General features: G+C 36.7%; 1 protein-coding gene across 35 annotated transcripts in view; it reads right to left on the reverse strand.

Annotated features, from left to right (window-relative positions):
* DLG2 (discs large MAGUK scaffold protein 2) overlaps window positions 1-20,202 on the reverse strand; it is a 2,233,585-nt gene that overhangs the window by 836,364 nt on the left and 1,377,019 nt on the right. For 6 of the 35 annotated variants that reach the window (XR_012423578.1, XM_074014944.1, XM_045370178.3 and 3 more), the window contains exon 1: window positions 16,308-16,845. The exons of the other annotated variants lie outside the window; for them this stretch is intronic. Coding sequence is in view for 5 of the 6 variants with exons in the window: in XM_074014944.1 (XP_073871045.1) it covers window positions 16,308-16,628 (321 nt within the window). In the remaining variant the exon portion in view is untranslated. Of the gene's footprint in view, window positions 1-16,307; window positions 16,846-20,202 lie in introns of those variants that run through there. 35 annotated transcript variants of the gene reach the window in all.

The raw sequence follows: 20,202 nt of genomic DNA on the forward strand, positions 1-20,202 counted from the left end.
TTTCCATATATACATAAGTATAAGTCAGATTACACTTAAAATGAAGCACTTTGTTAAATGATATGAAGTTGTTAAATCATTTAAATCAGTAAGTGATACAAATAGAACCGAGTGTTAAGATAAATTTGGCAGCAATATTCATAATGGATTGAAGAGATCTAGGAGGCTACAGGTTATTGCAAACAGTTTATGGGAATGATAACACATCAAAACTCAAGCATGGAAAGCAGAAATGTAAAAAGGGAAAATATTTGAAACACTCTGAGATATAATTCTATGTCAATTAGTGATTGATTAATTCATGAGGGCCCTAGGAATAGAAATGTAATGGATCTGGTGATGACTTCCTGATTTCTGACTTGGCACACTGAGTGAATTGTAAAACAGGTTTGAGTGCAATGCAGAGTAAGAAAGAAGAAGAATGATGAAAATAGACTGAAGGCTCTGAGTGAACTGCAAAGAGTGGTAGGAATCTTAATGTCAATTGTTATACTTGCATTTGATTCAGTTATTCGAAAAATAAGTCCATAGGGAACTCCCAATTATGTTGGGTTGTTTCATAAACTCAAAAGAATCTCTTTCCTCAACCTACTTGCAGTCCTCAACCTATTTAACTGTTATCATTCCATTCAGTTCTTTGAAAATAATATTTCTTCTACTAGAAACCAGACTGCTGTCATGCTGCAGGTACGCTGTTTTCATTTTTCCTTGGAACAACCAGAAGGTGCCCAGCTTTGATGAGAAGAGTCAAGAGAGTTGCTGCATCTGTAAGTTTTATTCCAACTATTAGAATCAGCAGTATAAGAATAATGTGTTTGTAACAGATAAAATGTTATACAATCAAAACCATATAATGGTTTTGATTTTAGGTGGAGGCTGCCTACATTTTAAGACATGTAGACTCAAGCTTATCTTTAAATGTCTATATTCAAATTTCATAAAATTCATATTCCTATGTAAACATATTAAAATAGGAAATTTCCATGATATTTCCCTTTCCCATCTGATCAATCACATTGTTTTTCCTCTTCAAGCTCTCTTACTGTCAATTTAATGTCCATATTGCCCTCTTCAGCAAACTGTCTACAGATAGAGGCAGATAGCCTGTCTACTTCTGTCTGTTGCATGAATTACTTTTTCATATGCCAGTCAATTCAATCTTGCTCACCTATATCAGGGTGAAAAAAAAGAATATTCAATTCAGCTTTTTTCCTTCCAGAGAACAGACACAAGGAAAGGGGTTTCAGTGACAAGAAAGACAGGTGGATAGATCACTCATGACGATGGTTAAGCAGATCCTGCTATATTTAGGATAGGTGGAAATTTATCTAGGAATTTTAAACAGGAACTACTTTCCTTTCCTTCCTTCCTTCCTTCCTTCCTTCCTTCCTTCCTTCCTTCCTTCCTTCCTTCCTTCCTTCCTTCCTTCCTTCCGTCCCTCCCTCCCTCCCTCCCTCCCTCCCTCCCTCCCTCCCTCCTTCCTTCCTTCCTTCCTTCCTTCCTTCCTTCCTTCCTTCCTTCCTTCCTTCCTTCTTGCCTGCCTGCCTGCCTGCCTGCCTGCCTGCCTGCCATCCAGTAAAAAAATTAAGCATGTTTTAAATTGCCAACTGGGCATAGTAATCTATTGTGGTAGGTATTATAGAAGACATCATAGGAGCACCGTAATAAGATACAATCATAGGAAAGGTACTCATTCTCATTACCAAATAAAAGCAAATTACAATAGCAATGTCCTGCAATTTTTAACCTACCGAAGTAATAAAGGATTTTACAAAGATAAAAACATCAAGAGTGGAGGCAGAAAGACATGTTCATACACTCTTCAAGTGGGGGGAATCATAAATTGGTAAAGTAAATAATTTTAGACGCAATTTGGCAATTAACTCTAAGCTCTATGGGTCAATAATCAGTCTCTCTTATTTTCCAGTATATCCCCATTGATTAACCTAGTGTTTTGTCTTGTGTTAACTGTTCAATAATGAATTGCTGAATGAGTATTGACTGAATGACTATGTAAATATTATGAACCTTAAAAAATTCACACCCTTTGACTTAATAATTGCTTTTTTCTAAAAATATATCCTCATGAGAAATGTAGTCAAAAGTACTAGTACACCAAGGTTTACTTCACTATTGTTTGTATTAAAAAAAGGTAACCTACATGTCCAACATTATGGGTTTTGGTAGAAAAAGAATATTTGGCAGTCATTAAAGAAGATGTCAACAAGCAGCCAACAAACATGAAAAAAAGCTCATAATCACTGGTCATTAGAGAAGTGCAAATCAAAACCACAATGAGATACCATCTCATGCCAGTTAGAATGGCCATCATTAAAAAGTCAGGAAACAGGCCAGTGCGGTGGCTCAGGCCAGTAAACCCAGCACTTTGGGAGGCTGAGGTGGGCAGATCACAAGATCAGGAAATCGAGACCATCCTGGCTGAGGTGGTGAAACCCCGTCTCTACTAAAAATACAAAAAAAATTAGCCAGGCATGGTGGCAGGCGCCTGTAGTCCCAGCTACTCGGGAGGCTGAGGCAAGAGAAGGGCGTGAACCCAGGAGGCGGAGCTTGCAGTGAGCCGAGATCATGCCACTGCACTCCAGCCTGGGCGACAGAGTGAGACTCTGTTTCAAAAAAAAAAAAAAAAAAAAGTCAGGAAATAACATGCTGGAGAGGATGTGGAGAAACAGGAATATTTTTACACTCTTGGTGGGAGTGTAAATTAGTACAACCATTTTGGGAGACAGTATGGCGATTCCTCAAAGATCTAGAACCAGAAATACCAGCAATCGCATTACTGGGTATATACTCAAAGGATTATAGATCATTCTACTATAAAGATACATGCACACATATGTTTATTGCAACACTATTCACAATAGCAAAGACTTGGAACCATCCCAAATGCCCATCAATGATAGACTGGATAAAGAAAATGTGGCACACATACACCAGGGAATACTATGCAGCCATAAAAAAGGATGAGTTCACGTCCTTTGCAGGGACATGGATGAAGCTGGAAACCATCATCCTCAGCAAACTAACATAGGAACAGAAAACCAAACACTACATGTTCTCACTCATAAGTGAGAGTTGAACAATGAGAACATGTGGACACAGGGAGGGGAGCATCATACACTGAGGCCTGCTGGAGTTGAGGGGCTAGGGGAGGGATAGCATTAAGAGAAATACCTAATGTAGATGATGGATTGATGGGTGCAGCAAACCACTATGGCACGTGTATACCTATGTAACAAACCTGCACGTTCTGCACATGTATCCCAAAAGTATAATTTAAAAAAATGATGTCAACAAGAAAAATATTTTGCCAACTTAGAAAAATGTTCACAATATGATGTTAATTTTTAAAAAGCAGTATGGTTTTATATTCTTAACTTCTCACTTAATAGACATATATAAAGGAGACTCAAGTTTAGCTAGATCTGTGAGCATGTGTCAATAAAAGTATGTATCTTTCACTGAAGATACATATACAGAGACAGCTAAAGGACCAAAAAGTTGTTACTACATTAACTGTAGTTAACTCTAGGTAGAATTACAGGTGAGTTTTAATTTTTAAAAAATATTTAATTTATACTATTTTTTACCATAAGCTTGTATTATTATTTAATCCAAAACTGAAGAATACAAATTGTTTTTTTAAGTAGCTAAAATACTCAGTTTTAAACTAAAAGGATTTACGATTAACTACTAGTTTTTATTTTATTAAAAAATAAAACTTGGGCCGGGCATGGTGGCTCATGCCTGAAATCCTGGCACTTTGGGAGATCAAGGCAGGTGGATCACTTGAGGTCAGGAGTTCTAGACCGGTTTGGCATGGTCAAAATCTGCCTCTTCTAAAATATATATATATCACACACACTAGCCTGCCATGGTGGCGTGCGCCTGTAGTTCGAGGTACTCACAAGGCTGAGGCAGGAGGAATGCTTGAACCTGGGAGGGCAGAACTGAGATTGCACCACTGCACTCCAGCCTGGGTGACAGAGTGAGACTCTGTCTGAAAAAATAAAATAAAATAAAACAAAACAAAACTTGAAGTTGGAAACATAATTTTAAAAATTGTAATTAAGTATGATAACATGTATTATAGAGATTGAATAAAATAGATTAGAGAAATGAAAAATCAGTGTGCAAACATAATCAACTTTAGAACCAGTATATAAACTGAGCTTTGAACAATGAATATCATGGATAACTAACTATAATAACCACAATTGTAACAATCAATATTGACTGCTAACTAAATAGTGCAGCCTGTCAGAATAAAGTGCAAATGTGTTCAATCATAGATTTTTTTATGCAATGGTGCTAACTACTGTACTCCAAGCACTTACATTTAATGATGAAAATGATGAAGAAAAAGGTCATGTAGTCTACAATACAGAAATAATACTCTACAATACAGAAACTAATTATAAAATGTATTTCGTGACATTATTTCAACCTTACAGAGAACAAGTGACTTTCTAAGTTAAACTATGAAACCGTGTAAGATCAAAATTTTTGTCCAATTTCCTCTCTAACTATAGTACTCTACCTTCCATTACTGAAATAGTATGACCCACTTGAATATGGAACCTAATTTCTAAACAATGATTCCAATATTTTAATAGCACCACAGAATTGAATAAGAATCTGAGTTAAACTAAAAACAAAACAAATAAACAAAGGAGACAAAACAGTAAATCTGTGTAAACTTAAAATAATATGCTTGTTATTAAGTTGAGCTACTGTGGGAATAGAAGGTGTCATTCTTGATCTTAAGACACCTGCATAATTAGTAATAATAATAAATTCAAAACGATTGAGTGCCTTTATATACGAGGCCCTGTATTAATATTCATTCAGAAACCAAGAACACTTTATTCACTTACTGTTATGCGCTAAACACTGGGGAAACAGAGGTAAATAAGACAGGTCTTGCTCTAAGGAAATCCAGGTTAATGGAGCAGAAACATACTGAAAAGTATCAATACTTATCCACAACTATGGTAAAAAGTGATAAGTTGTGCAGGTTATCCTGCAAGACATACAGGCATTGAACACATAGGTTCTTCTTCTCCACAGCCATAAATGCAGAAAAGTCTTGGCCCCAAATCATAATTTAATAATGATGCTACATGAATTGTCACAAAGAGGCCATAAGATTGAACAGCTAGGCTACTGTGAGTTAGGCTGCATGCTGGGGATATGAGGAATCTCACACTCTCTAATCTGGGAGACTGAGAAGGAAACTAACCACAATGTAAGGCAATACTCTAATTTTGCAGGATCCCATGTTAAATAGCCATTTTGAGAGCTCAAATAAAAAGATTAAAGAAGAATATGTGCTTAATCCAGATTTTGAAAAATGGATAGGCTTTGTTAGGCGGAAAGGGACGTTCCATCAAGTGGGAAATGGAAAGCCAACAGCCTAGCGTGGAGGTTAGCAAACTTGCTTCTTTAAGAGGTTGCATAATAAATATTTTTTCTGACTTTCTGGCCTTATAGTTTCTATCACAACTACTCAACTCTGCCATTGCAGCACAAAAACAGCTACAGACAATATGTAAACAAATAAGCATGGCTGTGTTCTAATAAAATTTATTTATAGATAGTATAATTGGAATTACTCATGATTTTCATGTCTGAAATATTATTTTGATTTTCTTCAATATTAAAAATAATTCTTAGGTCAAGAGCTATACAGAATTAAGTATCAGACTGGATTTCGCCTGTAGCTGTAGTTTGGTGACCCCTGGACTAGTTGGAAGGCCAGTTAAACACACAGATATAATGGTACACAAAATAATACTGAATATCTCAACTAATAGTTCAATTCTATCAGATTCAGCCTTTCCATTTTATAATAAATGTTTTGTAATATCTTCCTTTTTCATCTGAAATAAAATACATAGATGATACAACTGCCTACACATGTTTTTTGAAATGTAGTGCCTTCACCAAAGTAAAAGAAGAAATAAAAAGAAAATACTTTATGTTAAACTAATGTGTTGGAAACATATTGCAGGTTATCCTGAAAGACATACAGGCATTGAACACGTAGTTCCTCTTCTCCACAGCCATAAATGCAGATAAGTCTTAGCCCCAAAACATAATTTAATAATGATGCTACAAGAATGAAAATATGGCAATCTGTGAGTCCTGCTTTGCCAGACAATGTAATGATGTATTGAAATGCTTGCATATATTTATAAAGAATAAATTTAGATTTAAATGGAATAAAGAGACCAGATTCCATATTTTACAAAAGGTACAGGCAAATAAAACAGTAGATATAGAATGAATTCTAGGTTAAAAATTAGTGTTAGAAAAAGTAATAGCAGATCATTTGTATTTGATAAAATGTCAGAGGAAATAACTTTAATAGTTGAAATACAGACAATTTAACAAGGAAAATTGCAGATGGTAGGAGTAAGTTAAAAGTGTATCATATTCTTGCAGATAAACTGGGTCTTACTGATATGTTTAATGTCAAAATAGGACATGCCAGTAAGAGAGTCATCTATCTAGTTATCTATCTATCTATCTATCTTTCTATCTACCTACCTACCTACCTACCTACCTACCCACCTACCTATTCTTGTTTGGAATTCCTTCTCATGTGAAGGCATATGTTTGATTTCTAGCAGTCCACAATTCTATCCTTTGATAGATAATGAGGAATGATAGATACAGACTCTGAAACCTAAGGGCTTATAGGGAAGTTGAGTTTTCATACAAGTTGACTTTGAGATTTGATATAATATCAGAGCAATATTTAAAAAAACAGAAAACTCTAAAATACAATTTTATTACTTGACATATGATGTCAGGTAATTTGCACAAATAGATTTCTCATTATGCTTTAAATTGCTTTAAAGATTAGTGTATAGTATGGCAATCAAATAAAATATTTAAAAAACAACTTTATTAATGAAATTTGGTGAGATCTCTGTATTTTATGTTTCTATCAAGTTAAAATATTTGATTCGAGATCTTTTGACCAACATCACCCCTTTTCTGTCCACTGGGGACTAAGGTTAATGATAGTGTTTTGTATATTTTAAAATGGTTACAATAACAGATTTCACATGTTTTTTTCACATGACCACAAAGAAATAATAAGCATTGGAGATGATTGACATGTTAATTACTCTGATTTAATTATTTCACAATGTATACATGTACTGAAACATCACATGGGGCCCCTTAAATATATATAATTACTGTTTGTCAATTAAAAACAAAATAAAACTTGAACCAAAAAATTAAAATATTTGGTTCCAGATCTATTAACAGGAGTCTCAAATCTCTTTACTTGCATATTTGAGGATGAAATCTATACACGCAGATTGACGCAGGAGAGGTGTGTCAATACTAAAATCAGCATTATATTGTAAGGATGTGATCTTCCGAAATGGGGAACAACTGACAAAATTGCTAACAGAACAAAGTACAATTGTCCCTTGATTTTTGCGCAGTTATAGTCCCAGAAAATGTAATAATTATTAAATCCTTGCAAAAATACTCGTTTGTAAAACTGAGTTTGATTTTAGGCTTAGATAATAATAAACTTTTTCCGTTAATCTTCATGAACATCTAGTGGAATGTTAAAAATTGTGCAGTACCTGGGGCAATTATTTGTGGGGCAGGACCACTACGCACATTACGGTGTCTAGCATCCCTGGCCCTCTTCCCCTAAATCCCAGTATCACTTCTGATCTTTAACAACACTTAAGTACTTCTCTGCTCTTCTAAAGTGCTTTCTCACCAGTCAGAATGGCTATTAAAAAGTCAAAAAATAAGAGATGTTGGCGAGCTTGTTGAGAAAAGGGAATGCTTATCCACTTCAGTGGGACTGTATATTAGTTCAGCCACTTTGGGAAACAGATTGGAAATTTCTCAAAGAACTTAAAAAAAGAACTACTATTCAACCCAACAAACCCATTACTGAGTAGATACCCGAAGGAATATAAATTATTCTACTATAAAGACACATGCACATGTATGTTCTTTGCAGCACTTTCACAATAGCAAAGACATGGAATCAACCTAGGTGTCCACCAAAAGTAGAAGAGATAAAGAAATTGTGTACATTGATAACATAGAATACTATGCAGCCATAAAACAGAATGAAATTATGTCCTTTGCAGCAACATAGATGCAGCTGGAGGTCATTATCCTAAGCAAACTAACGCAGGAACAGAAAATCAAATATCGCATGTTGTTACTTATAAGTGGGAGCTAAACATTGAGTACACATGAACACAAAGGGGAAAAATAGGCACCAGGCTTACTTGAGGGTGGGTGGTGGGAAGAAGGTGAGGACTGAAAAGCTACCTATTGAATATTATATTACTACCAGGGTAATGAAGTAATTTGTACACCAAACCCCAGGAACACACAATTTACTCATGTAACAAACCTGCACATACACCCCCCTGAGCCTAAAATCAAAGTTGGAAAAAAAATTAAAAAATAATTTCTAGGGGCTGTCCTCTCTCCATCTGTCCTTGGGGATCACTGGTCTAAATTCTGAGTAAAAACAATAGGTTTATATAACTTTTTGTATAATGCCCAACACTTAATTATCAATAAATTGCATGCCTCATAATTATCTGACAATAATGACTCTTCATATAAGCACAGAATGACTGGGAGAGGGAGGGCAACTTGTAACAGTAAAAGGAAAACTCAATTCCGAGTTTAAGGACATGGACCAATTCTACCACAAACTGAAATGACCTTGAGCAATTCTCTTAACTGTTCTGGGGTACAGTTTCTCCTTTGGAAAACGTACTAGGTGACTACTAAGTTTCCATACAGTTCTGATATAATTATAAAACATCTAGATGCCTTTAGGAAACTAAAAAAATGGAACAAAGTAGAGAATGAAGGAGAATAAAACCAGGTGAGGCTACACTTGTAACAGATCAAATAATATCAGAAAAAGAGGATGGACAATGAAGAAGGTGGTATCAAACAGAGATTCGATCCTTGGCATGATGGATATATAGGGAGATAGAACGTTTGTATGAGATTCACACTCAGCAATGTGAGATGATGCTCTTGTACTAAAGACAGTGTCTCTCTGCACTTTTATTTTGTATTTATATTAAATTTACAATAAGTGGTTCCGAAATACCACAAATGTTGCAAACTTGAATCCAATTTACAAGTTACACAGCAAGTGTCTTATTCTGATGTTAAGTGCTGTGGGAATCAACTCCAGCTGCTTCAGATCTACTTAGTTCTCGACCATAATAAAGGAGGGAAGGGATCTTCAGGGACCCAACTCAGGGTTCCTGAGACCAGAAAATAAAGTAGACTAGGGGAATCCAAGATTCTGCAGGGGAATTCCCGTACTCCCAACCATGTAAAACATCCGAATGCCTTAAGGAAATTTCTGTTAAATTAGAGATTTACAGAGGTCTCTATAGGGTATTTTACCTCCCAGGGTACTTCAAAAGGTCTTATGTTTGCAAGATGTGGTGGAGAGAATAAGGAACTCATACACACCTGCATTTGAAATGCATTCTGCCTTTATCAGTTGTGTGATGATAAGCATTACTCTTAGGTTCCATTTCCACATCTTCAAAATGGAGATAACAACATCACTCTGTTAGTGTTATTGGGAAAATTGAAGGAAATGACTAACGTACAGCCCCTAGCACAGTGTCTCACACATTGTGAGCATGGTGAGTATGCAATAAATATTGTCATTTTTGTTCTTTTCTTTCCCATTCTGTGTGCTTGGCCTCTCCTTGCCCTGCCCTAGAGAGAATGCTCTGCTTATGTCAGCATCCAGCAATATGGGTGCCAGGAGTGTTGACCAAATGGCTTCACATCCACCACAGAAATGCCTACAGTTTTAATTCCTTCTGTGTTATCACTTGCTCTCTTCTGTTTCCCTTACCTGGGGGTCAGCTGGTATTTCCCAGAGACAAGAAAGTCTTATTCTTCCTCGGTAAGGGGCTGTCTTTCTAAAAGGAATAAGTCGAAGCAGGCACTGAGTTAAAACAAGCTGTCAGATCTTTCTGGTTGAGCATAAACTGAGCCTAAGATTTTATCCTAGGGCAACCCTACTTCTTGGACTAAAAAGTCCTCTGCACTCAAGTTGCTGCAAACTGCTGGTTCTGGAGTTGCTGCAAAGGAACTGTAAGGGGAGATTTACAGAGCTTGGCTTCAAACACAGTTGTTCTTGCAGAGTTTTGCTGAGGAAATCTTTCAGCATTTCCTTACCTCTAAATACAAGCTTATGGGAATGCTACTTCATCAACACAATTCTATTTTACATGATTTTTTTTTCTAGTGTGCACAGTTATAAATTGCTGAGAACCTTGAAGGACATAATGTCACCTCAGTATCAGCATCATGTGGTACTATGCCAAAAGTTTCTGGACAGTTGCCTAGCCTAGCCTTCATCATTATAAGGAAGACACCAAAAAATTCAGTGAAAAAACCATAAATTCGAATGAAAGAGCACAATACGAATGACGAATTTGGTGGATAGTAAGTTCTTCAGGTTAAAAAACATACTTTAGATATCATTAATAATAATAAATACCATTTCCTGAGTAATTGTGCTATAAGTGCCATACTGGGGTTTTTATATACAGTATTTTCAATTCTTATAACATTTCCCTGCAACACGAATTTATCATCCCAAGTTTTACGGAGGAGAAAAATGAGGCTTAGAGAGGTTAAGCAAATAAGGTCACACAGAGCTAGTAAATTCAAATTTGAGATTGTCTGGCTTTTAAGTATAAATCATTTCCAAAGTTCCTCCCAGTAATTAGTAAGTATCAGTTGACACAGTCACATACTATTAGTACTGGATAAGATCTGGGTATTCATCTAGAAAACCAGTTGTCTTACAAACAGAGAAACGGAGGCTCAAAGAGTTCACTGATGATGAAGCATAACAAATAGAGAGTGGCAGAGCAGGCACTCAAACTTTATGAAGTCCTCATCAAGGCGGACCCAGCTCTCTCTGACCAGGCCCCACCCTCCTCTCCAGGCATCTGTCTTTTTTTTTTTTTTTTTTTTTTTGAGATGGAGTCTCGCTCTGTCGCCCAGGCTGGAGTGCAGTGGCCGGATCTCAGCTCACTGCAAGCTCCACCTCCCGGGTTTATGCCATTCTCCTGCCTCAGCCTCCCGAGTAGCTGGGACTGCAGGCGCCCGCCACCTCGCCTAGCTAGATTTTTTTGTTTTTTGTTTTTTGGGTTTTTTTTTTTTTTTTTGTATTTTTTTTAAGTAGAGACGGGGTTTCACTGTGTTAGCCAGGATGGTCTCGATCTCCTGACCTCGTGATCCGCCCGTCTCGGCCTCCCAAAGTGCTGGGATTACAGGCTTGAGCCACCGCGCCCGGCCCAGGCATCTCTTTTAACAAACCTGCTCTCCAGGGCTCAATGTTCTGGGCAAATAGAACTGAGTGCACAGGCACCAAGGTGTTATATGCTTTTCTGTATTTTTCATTTCTGCTCAAAAATTTATCTCTTTTTATCTGCTTAATAAATAAATATAACATTTTTAATTCAATTCCGTCAACGTATCACTACCTCTATGAAGCCCTCACTGATTCATTTCTCTTCTGTTCCCAGCCAATCAAAAAAATATATTAAGAAACAGGTTAGTAATAGCCAACGTTTACTATAGACTTATTATTCATTCATTTATTCCTTAAATATTAATTGAGCCTCTGCCATATGAAAGCACTATGCTAACATTTTGTTAATCATCCATCACCACAACCCTCTGAGGTAAGTGTTATTTATATCCTCATTTTATAAAATAGAATATCTTGGCCGCGCGCAGTGGCTCACACCTGTAGTCCCAGCACTTTGGGAGGCTGAGGCGGGCAGATCACGGGTCAGAAGTTTGAGACCAGACTGGCCAATATGGTGAAACCCCATCTCTAAAAAAAACATGAAAAGAAAAAAAAAAAGTAGCCAGACGTGGTGGTGTGTGCCTGTAGTCCCAGCTACTGAGGAGACTGAGGCAGGAGAATCACTTGAATGTGGAAGGCAGAGGTTGAAGCGAAACGAGGTGGCACCACTGCACTCCAGGACCAGTGCGAGACTGCATCTCAAAAAACAAAATAAAACAAACAAAACAAACAAAAAAACCCCAGAAAATCTTAAAAGCTTAAAGAAATGCAGCATTTTCCAAGTATCTCGATTTTTTTTTTACTCCTCTGTATCCTGAATATGCATTCATTGTGGTATCTGCAGTACTCTCTGAGATTTTGCTTAACTTCTAAGTTATGACTTATGATGATATAAATATTTGTATATCACGGTATACATGGTATATCATTTGCTAAATTTTATAGGCCATTATAGACTCTAAGCTCCACAGTAGTAGGAGAGATACCTACTTTCTTTACAATTTTATTTTTTATTTATTATTATTATTAGTGTTATTATTTTTGAGATGGAGTCTCGCTCTGTCACCAGGCTGAAGTGCAATGGTGCAATCTCAGCTCACTGCAACCTCCACTTCCTGGGTTCAAGCGATTCTCTTGCCTGAGCCTTCCAAGTAGCTGGGACTACAGGCACCCGCCACCACTCACAGCTAACTTTTTTTTTGTATTTTTAGTAGAGACGGGGATTCACCATGTTGGCCAGGATGGTCTAGATCTCTCGACCTCTTGATCCTCCCGCCTTGGTCTCCCAAAGTGCTGAGATTACAGGTGTGAGCCACTGGACCTGACCTTTTCTTTTTTTTTTTTTTTTTTTTTTTGAGACCAAGTCTCACTCTGTAGCTCAGACTGGAGTGCAGTGGCGCCATCTTGGCTCACTGCAACCTCCACCTCCTGAGTTCAAGCAATTCTCGTGCCTCAGCCTCCTGAGTAGCTGGAACTACGGTGTGCACCACCACGCCTGGCTAATTTTTGCATTTTTAGTAGGGACAGCGTTTCACTATGTTGGCCAGGCTGGTCTTGAACTCCTGGCCTCTAGCGATTCACCTGCCTCTGCCTCTCAAGTGCTGGGATTATAGACGTGAGTCACCGCACCCAGTTTGTGTACTATAATATTATACCCACAAGGGCTGACAGAATAGTACACAGTAGACACTCAGTACATGATAGTCAAAGAGAGAGAGAGAGAGAGAGAGAGAGAGGAAGGAGAGAAGAGGAGAGACGAGAGGAGAGGAGAGGAGAGGAGAGGAGAGGAGAGGTGAGGAGAGGAGAGGAGAGGAGGGAGACAGATAAATGCACAAAACTCTGGTCTAAGTCTCCACTGTTCTGTGCTGCCTCCCTAGATTAGTCTGAATTGGGAAGAAATGTCACATAAACAAAGATGGACATATTTCTTCCTAAGACTGTCACTAACATCCTAGATGTACATTTTGGAACTCACTTCTGGGCACTATAATTTTCCATTTCCTTACCTATGATTATGGTTATATTAATTCTACAGATCCAAATGGAACGAAAACTTATTTGAGACGGGACAGAAGCTGATTTTTAGACCTGCTGAGGAACAACATAATGACAGAGTCCTGTTAGTACACAGTACCCCAAATAACAGAAGTTTGGAAAAGAGCCTTGGGAGGAACTCAAGTCATTACCATGGCCCTCTATTATAGCAGCTGGAAATCACACTGCTGATTTCCACGTAATACTGCAAATATCTCCGAGGGCAAGATCCAAGCTCCCAGATGCTTAACAACCCTCAGGCACGTTCTGTACCACATGTGAGTCCCTGGACTATTTTAAAACATGCACTATTCTTTATGCTTTATCAAGGATTCTAATGTTTAATATCATTAGCCTCCAGTTTTAGGTTTTACAATATTTCACAGGACATTCCCAGTTAATTTAAGGGGTAAAAAGTAGTATCATGAAATTTGAAAAACGGCCTTAGTTTTAGTGGACACATGAATATATATATAGGTACACACAGGTTCTTATTTTGGTCATAATATACCTAAGTGTATAGTACTTACACATCTCTATATAATTTAGATATTAGGTGTATGCTATGGATGCATATATCAATGGAAACAGATCTATAAATATGCATATATCAGTTGTTTTGAGTACCTACTAGAAGGAAATAAAATTTACATGAAAAAATACTTTATATGGATAGAATGTAGAATTCTTTGGAAGAACAAGCTGATATACTCCAGGACAGAAAAATTGGAATAATATAGAACTCTAATTTTTATATGTGTACATATATATGCATATATATACTTATATATACATAAAATATGTTAATATAAACAAGTAGTTATAGTGAGACATTTGAATACATATATTAAAGTCTGTGTATATGTATGTGTAGAGACAATTGACATTATTTAACATAATGTATTTGAAAGTTTTCAAGCATGGGGTGAAGCCAGATTAATCAATTTAGCATAGCACTTTTATAGGACTGAAATGGTAAAGGGCGGAAAGGTCTGGTAAGTGAAGAGTGTTAAAACATTGAAAGTCCTAAAAGAAATGATTTCATAGCTCTAGTATTTGTGGATCACTATTAGTCCCAGTCAATAACACAGTACTTGCGAATGGGAGGGAAAATGTATAGAGATGCTTATGCAAACGAATAAGGAGAGATGGTGGCTCCTCAATTTGTTGCCTTCTTATATGTCACTGGATCTCTAATTATCAGTATGCGGTCTATTTCAATCCTTGAAAGCATTAAATGGTCATAAGTTTCAGGCAAGTAGGAGGCATTGTTAAAAACTAAGGAAATAAAAAGTTTCCCTCAGTTGATGAAAAATGTATGAACATTTTTAGAGTTTGGTTATTATAACCTAGTAATAGAGATTTGGGTTCGGGAAATTACCATTTATGAAATAAAAAGTATATTACAGCTTGGATTAAAATAATTGCAACAATAAAGCAAGTTTGCTTTCTCTACTCTGTGCAACAACCACATGCTAGATTAGCATCTAATAAATAGGCTTGTCTTCCTAGCCTATGTGAGCCTTGAGAATTTAATGTAACCAATACAGAGATGTAAGCTAAAGACATTTAAATGAATGTATTTGTTAAAGAGTATATAGAGTGTTCACAATTGTTAAGACTCTTTATTCAGTTTGGAATTCATGTTAACTTTAAATAATAACTGCATTTCTAAATGTCAAGCTCCATTTTAAGCCAAACCAGTTTAATAATAAAATGATAATATATTTTTGATTTAAATCAAGAGGCTGAGATGCGCTATCTCTCTAAGCAAAGCTTATAATTCCATGTAAGTCAATCAAAAGCCATATATATGGCTATGTAAGACCAGTGATAAATGACATTCTTGGAAGTGCTTTCTACAAACTATTATTAAAATTAAAAAATTCTCTACACCTCCCACCAAAACATTTTATTCATGATCAATATCTACTTCTCCACTATGTTAAAATCATATTGAAATTGAGATTGAATTTTTTTCGGCAAATATAGCTTTTTTCTTTTCAATACATATTTAAGAACAGTCATTGTTCTGTATTTATGACAGTGACTACAGGTACATTTTATTTATATTTTACAGCATTTGCAGGAAGTTATCTTCTCTCCTTTGAATGAAGAGAGAAAAAAATGAGCCAATTTTATTTCTGATAAAATGATAGTAGTCTGGGGGCTAGAATAACCTAGGAATCAAATGAAAGGTATCTACACATCTGCTTTAGAAATGCATTACAGAAGAAAGAGAGCTATAGATGTTAATATAAATAAACTTATTGCTTCTCTATGAATAAATGAAGTGCTTCATTCTTTATTCTAATTTTAATCATCCTCTATTTTGCTCTTAATTATTCCTTTTCTTTGTAAAATTATTTAGTGTAAATAATGTTTCTTCTCCATAACTGAAAAGGCATACAGTATTATAAGAGTAAAATTAGAATAGCATACTTCAAATCACTATTTTCTATAGCTAAAGAAACAAATGTTCTTTTGCCTTTAAAGAGATGGAAAGTTTGGTTAAAATTTGTTTTCTCTCTATTCTTTAAAATAATAAATAGGCAGGACTGAACAAAAGTTAAAAATGATAAGAAGTAAAAGGGCTACTAAAAGACTATGATGCAAAATAATATAACCTGAGGACTAGAGAAATTGAACTTGGTGAAAAGTCAGTGAAATAAACTGAACACAGCATCCCTAGACTTGCACAGGCCACCCAGAGGTATGAGCCCACAAACATGTGTGAAAATGACAGGTTTTTCTTGGCCTAATATTTTACATACAGGCATACCCATGGTATTCTGCTAAGTTTCCAAGCCATTCTAACCTTAAGCAACTTGCTCTCACTTTCTTCAGATACTCAAGGGAAAGTCATAAGGAAAAGGCTCACCTGCGCTGGGCTGAACCAACCATGTGGGCAGGTACAATGCTCCCCACAAGTCCCTTTGCCCTTGGTGCTCGTCTTGTGGGGGCTTTTCCGCACACTGTCCCACAAGGTCCTGTTGAAGCTGGACCCCCCGGTCCTGTTTGAAGCTGGGCCCCCTGGTCCTGAGGAAGGCATGGTCTGAGAACTGTACCCGAGTCCCTGAGAGTTCCTCTGCCAGCCACAAGCGCAGTGGGCATCCCTGATCAGGGTGGGCGCACTCCTGCCGGCATCCATCCCATCGGACCCCCGGCTGCAGCTGTGTTGCTTGGTGAGGTATGCATTCATACTGCACTGATGCCTACTCTTTCCTTTGGTCAGCTCTGCACAGAAATGTCTCCTCCCTCACACCCCTTTCTTCCAGGCAGTTGTAAAAGTCTTTTTTTCCCCCGTAGATCCCTCAGTATCTTTGACAGCTGCTATAAGCAGTGCATCGTGGGAGCAGTGGGAGCAGCCAGAGCAGCTCCGCACAGCATTATCTGCGGGCTGGTAGCTCTTTGTCAATAGATGACTCAACTCACAGAGCAACTTGACAGTATCCCTGCTCTAGGCAGAAGCAATCAATGCTCCACACAGCTGGGCTACAAGACTGTACACTGTGTTACAAATCCTTTTTGGATGGAGCCCTACAGTAAAGAGTAACTCTTTGCAGTTTGGCATTCTGGCTTTTCCCTTTCCTTGCTGATCCTCACACAAAATACAAACCTTAGGAAAGAGAACTTATTATGAGATTCTTATGAGATTAGCAGGACCCTTCTTTCCAGAAAGGATGCATCTAGGCTTAAACTTTATAGCATAAGCAATAAAAAATGATGGGAAAGTTAACCTGTAAAGGAATTTTCAACATTTACAGGAATCACTTATCTAGAGAGAGATTTGCCAAGACACAGACCCAATCACGAAGTAAGTATATCAGATCATCAATATTAACTCTAAAGAACATAAATTCATTTGGAAAAATCGTCGAGGTCACAGCATTATACTAGAGTCCCTTAAAATTGGAAGTTTGTTTTAAATCACGATTATGCATTATAATCCAATCATATATAATTTATGCTATACACAATTATTAATTCTTTCTTATTCAAAGTAAGGCAGTTTTCAAGGTTTAAAACCGATGGGTTGGGCTTATTTTAAAACAGTATTTTTCCTTACCCCAAATTATTCTGAGGGTTTCCTTTCAAATACTTTACCACAACAAGTACATTCACCACAGAGAGAGTCTGCGTTTTAAAGTGAAAGATACATCCAACTCTGCCATACAGTATTTTGGTTTCCAAAGACAGAATTTTCAAATTCTTTCACTGAAAAATGAGCTATTTTTTCGACCTTAAAGCAATTGCCTTCCCAAGAGGATTTTTGTTTTAAATGTTAGCATGCTTGCTGAATCCATACATAGTATTTTCAGTGAAGTGAAAGTCTAATTGCCACAACATTAATAATTTATATTCTGTTTGAAACTTTCCATATCCATTTCCAAAATGTCTATCCTTATCACACATTCCTGAGGAAATAATTTTGGTTTGATTGTGCAGCCAGTTACCATCCATGCAGGACCTAACAAAGATTGTATGATCCTATGAAATAATTACTTTATCTGTAGACCATCAGATGCCATCAAATCGACCTTCTCAGTGGATTGACCAGGTGCTGGGTCAGTATAGGCCTGATTTTTGCCTGAGCTGACAAGGTGCTTATTGCAAGGGCTGAGATCATAGCAAGTTCTACATTTGAACCTGAGACTCCCTGGATAAATCACTGTTAGACTTAAAAATCTTCCAAGTAAGGAGTAGGATCTTCTTTTTCCATGTATCTCCATATAAGCGTACCTTTCCAAATTCTGCACAAGGGGCACTGTGCTCATCACAGAAGGCATTCAAAACACCTTTGTTCAATAATAATGGCCAGATATGTAAGTTTAGAGGGCAGGTTCTGTCATGTTATTGGCCATTTTTCTCTAAGCACCCTTCATACTGCCCACCACATAACAGGCAATAAATACATATATATGTTTGATGGATGAATGGATGGTTGGGTGGAAGTATAAATGGAAAGAAAAAGTAGAAAAATGAAGGAGTTGATACACTTTTAAAAAAATAATAATATTTAATTCAGCAATGTTCCAGAAACATAAACTATTCCTTTAAAGTTAACTTTAGTTCTGATGTTGAGGTATTCTTGTTAAGGAAATTTGTCAAAAATATATGAAAATTGAACTGTTGGGCAGAAATAGCAAAGGCATTAATAGTTTTTTCCTTCTTAAAGAAGATCAAGAAGTCAAAATCAATACCTGAAGACAGTGAGGAAAAGGGAGAAATTCTCTCTCTCTCTCTTTCTCCCTCCCCCCTTTTTATTCTAGATGAATGGATTATGCCTGAAAGAACTGTTGGGTCAAATAAAACCCTAGAGAACTTCAGGCTTTTCTGGTGTCACCATGATGCATTACTATACAGTAGGATTTGATGTGATATACCAATGCCATCACTCTCAAATGAGAATATCAGAAAGTGATAAGTTTGGCTCTCTCCAATCTTATCTAACCACAGATGTTTCTCTAGTTTTTTAGGCAGATATCATTGCACAAAGGCCCACTAGCATCTTCAGGGAACACATGTCCTGTTCTCACCCATTTGCCTCTCAAATATAAGAATCAGTCTACATAGACATAAGTCAGTGTGCATCCATCACAATTTTGTAATGCTGTGTGCAGCTAGCAGGAAGGCAGAAACAATTTTCTGGCTTGACACTACTCAAGATATTACAAATCTTCACAGGGACTTAAATCAGTTATGAATGGGTTGTTCAGAATGAGCAATGTCTTCCCATCACAAGGGCCATAGAATTTCTGTTTTAGTAACCTCAGCATGTCATTTCTTTGTAGATAAATAGCATCCATCATCCATTGCATAACTAATGTTATTTTGCTTAAAAGATCTTTAAGAATAAAGCAAACTTTTATTAAGCTTACTAAAAGACTACATTGAAATCACTCCTTCGGTTTAGTACATGTAAAGTAATTCCATACTCCTATCTTTCCCTCCCCACAAACAAGACTTCTCTTTTCAAACATGACATTTGGCTTTCTGAGGACAGCCCACTTAAACAGATAAATATGTTCAACTAGCCCTCTGTACTATAAGACAGACTCACTAATTAATGGTAATCCAATTTGATCAACTATAATTGGACAATTGTAATGACCATGAGATGACATGAATTTCTGGCCAAACAAGAATTAGCGATGCATAAGTACACATCCTACTTATCACTGTGATTTAACATGGGCAGATGGTGCACAGGGCAATGCCTAGATGAGATATAACTTATTGAACTCTCTTTGACCTGGCACTGACTACATAGAACAATCACTAGTTTCAAAGCAAGGGTTTAAGACTAATATCCTAGCTTGATTTGTTTAATAAAAATAGCAAAAATGGATAAATAAATTGTACTGCACTAAAATATGATACAGAATCTTTTTCCAGATAAAATTTCCATCAGGCATTCCATCCATATAGGAAGTGAAAATATTAATTATAAAAGGAGAGTTAAGTGCTTGCTAAAGATTGGCTGGTAACAGACATCCTTATCAGCCACAAGTAATATTCCAAATAATCATAAAATGCTTTGAAAAGTGTGTGCAGTCTATTCCTATGATTGCAAAAACTAGAGATTTATAAATGCTAAGAAATCAGCATTCTTCTACATCTAATAACCTTTGGCCTAGACAATCCCCAGATCCAAGCACGTTTCCTTCAAAATAAGAAAGCCAGGAATATGTAAAGTATTTTAGACTCTAAAATTATTTCCAAAATAATTAAACTAATTTAGTCGTAATTTTTGTGAGACAAAAACAAGCAGG

Source organism: Macaca fascicularis, chromosome 14, assembly GCF_037993035.2.
Source record: "Macaca fascicularis isolate 582-1 chromosome 14, T2T-MFA8v1.1".
NCBI lineage: Eukaryota > Metazoa > Chordata > Mammalia > Primates > Cercopithecidae > Macaca > Macaca fascicularis.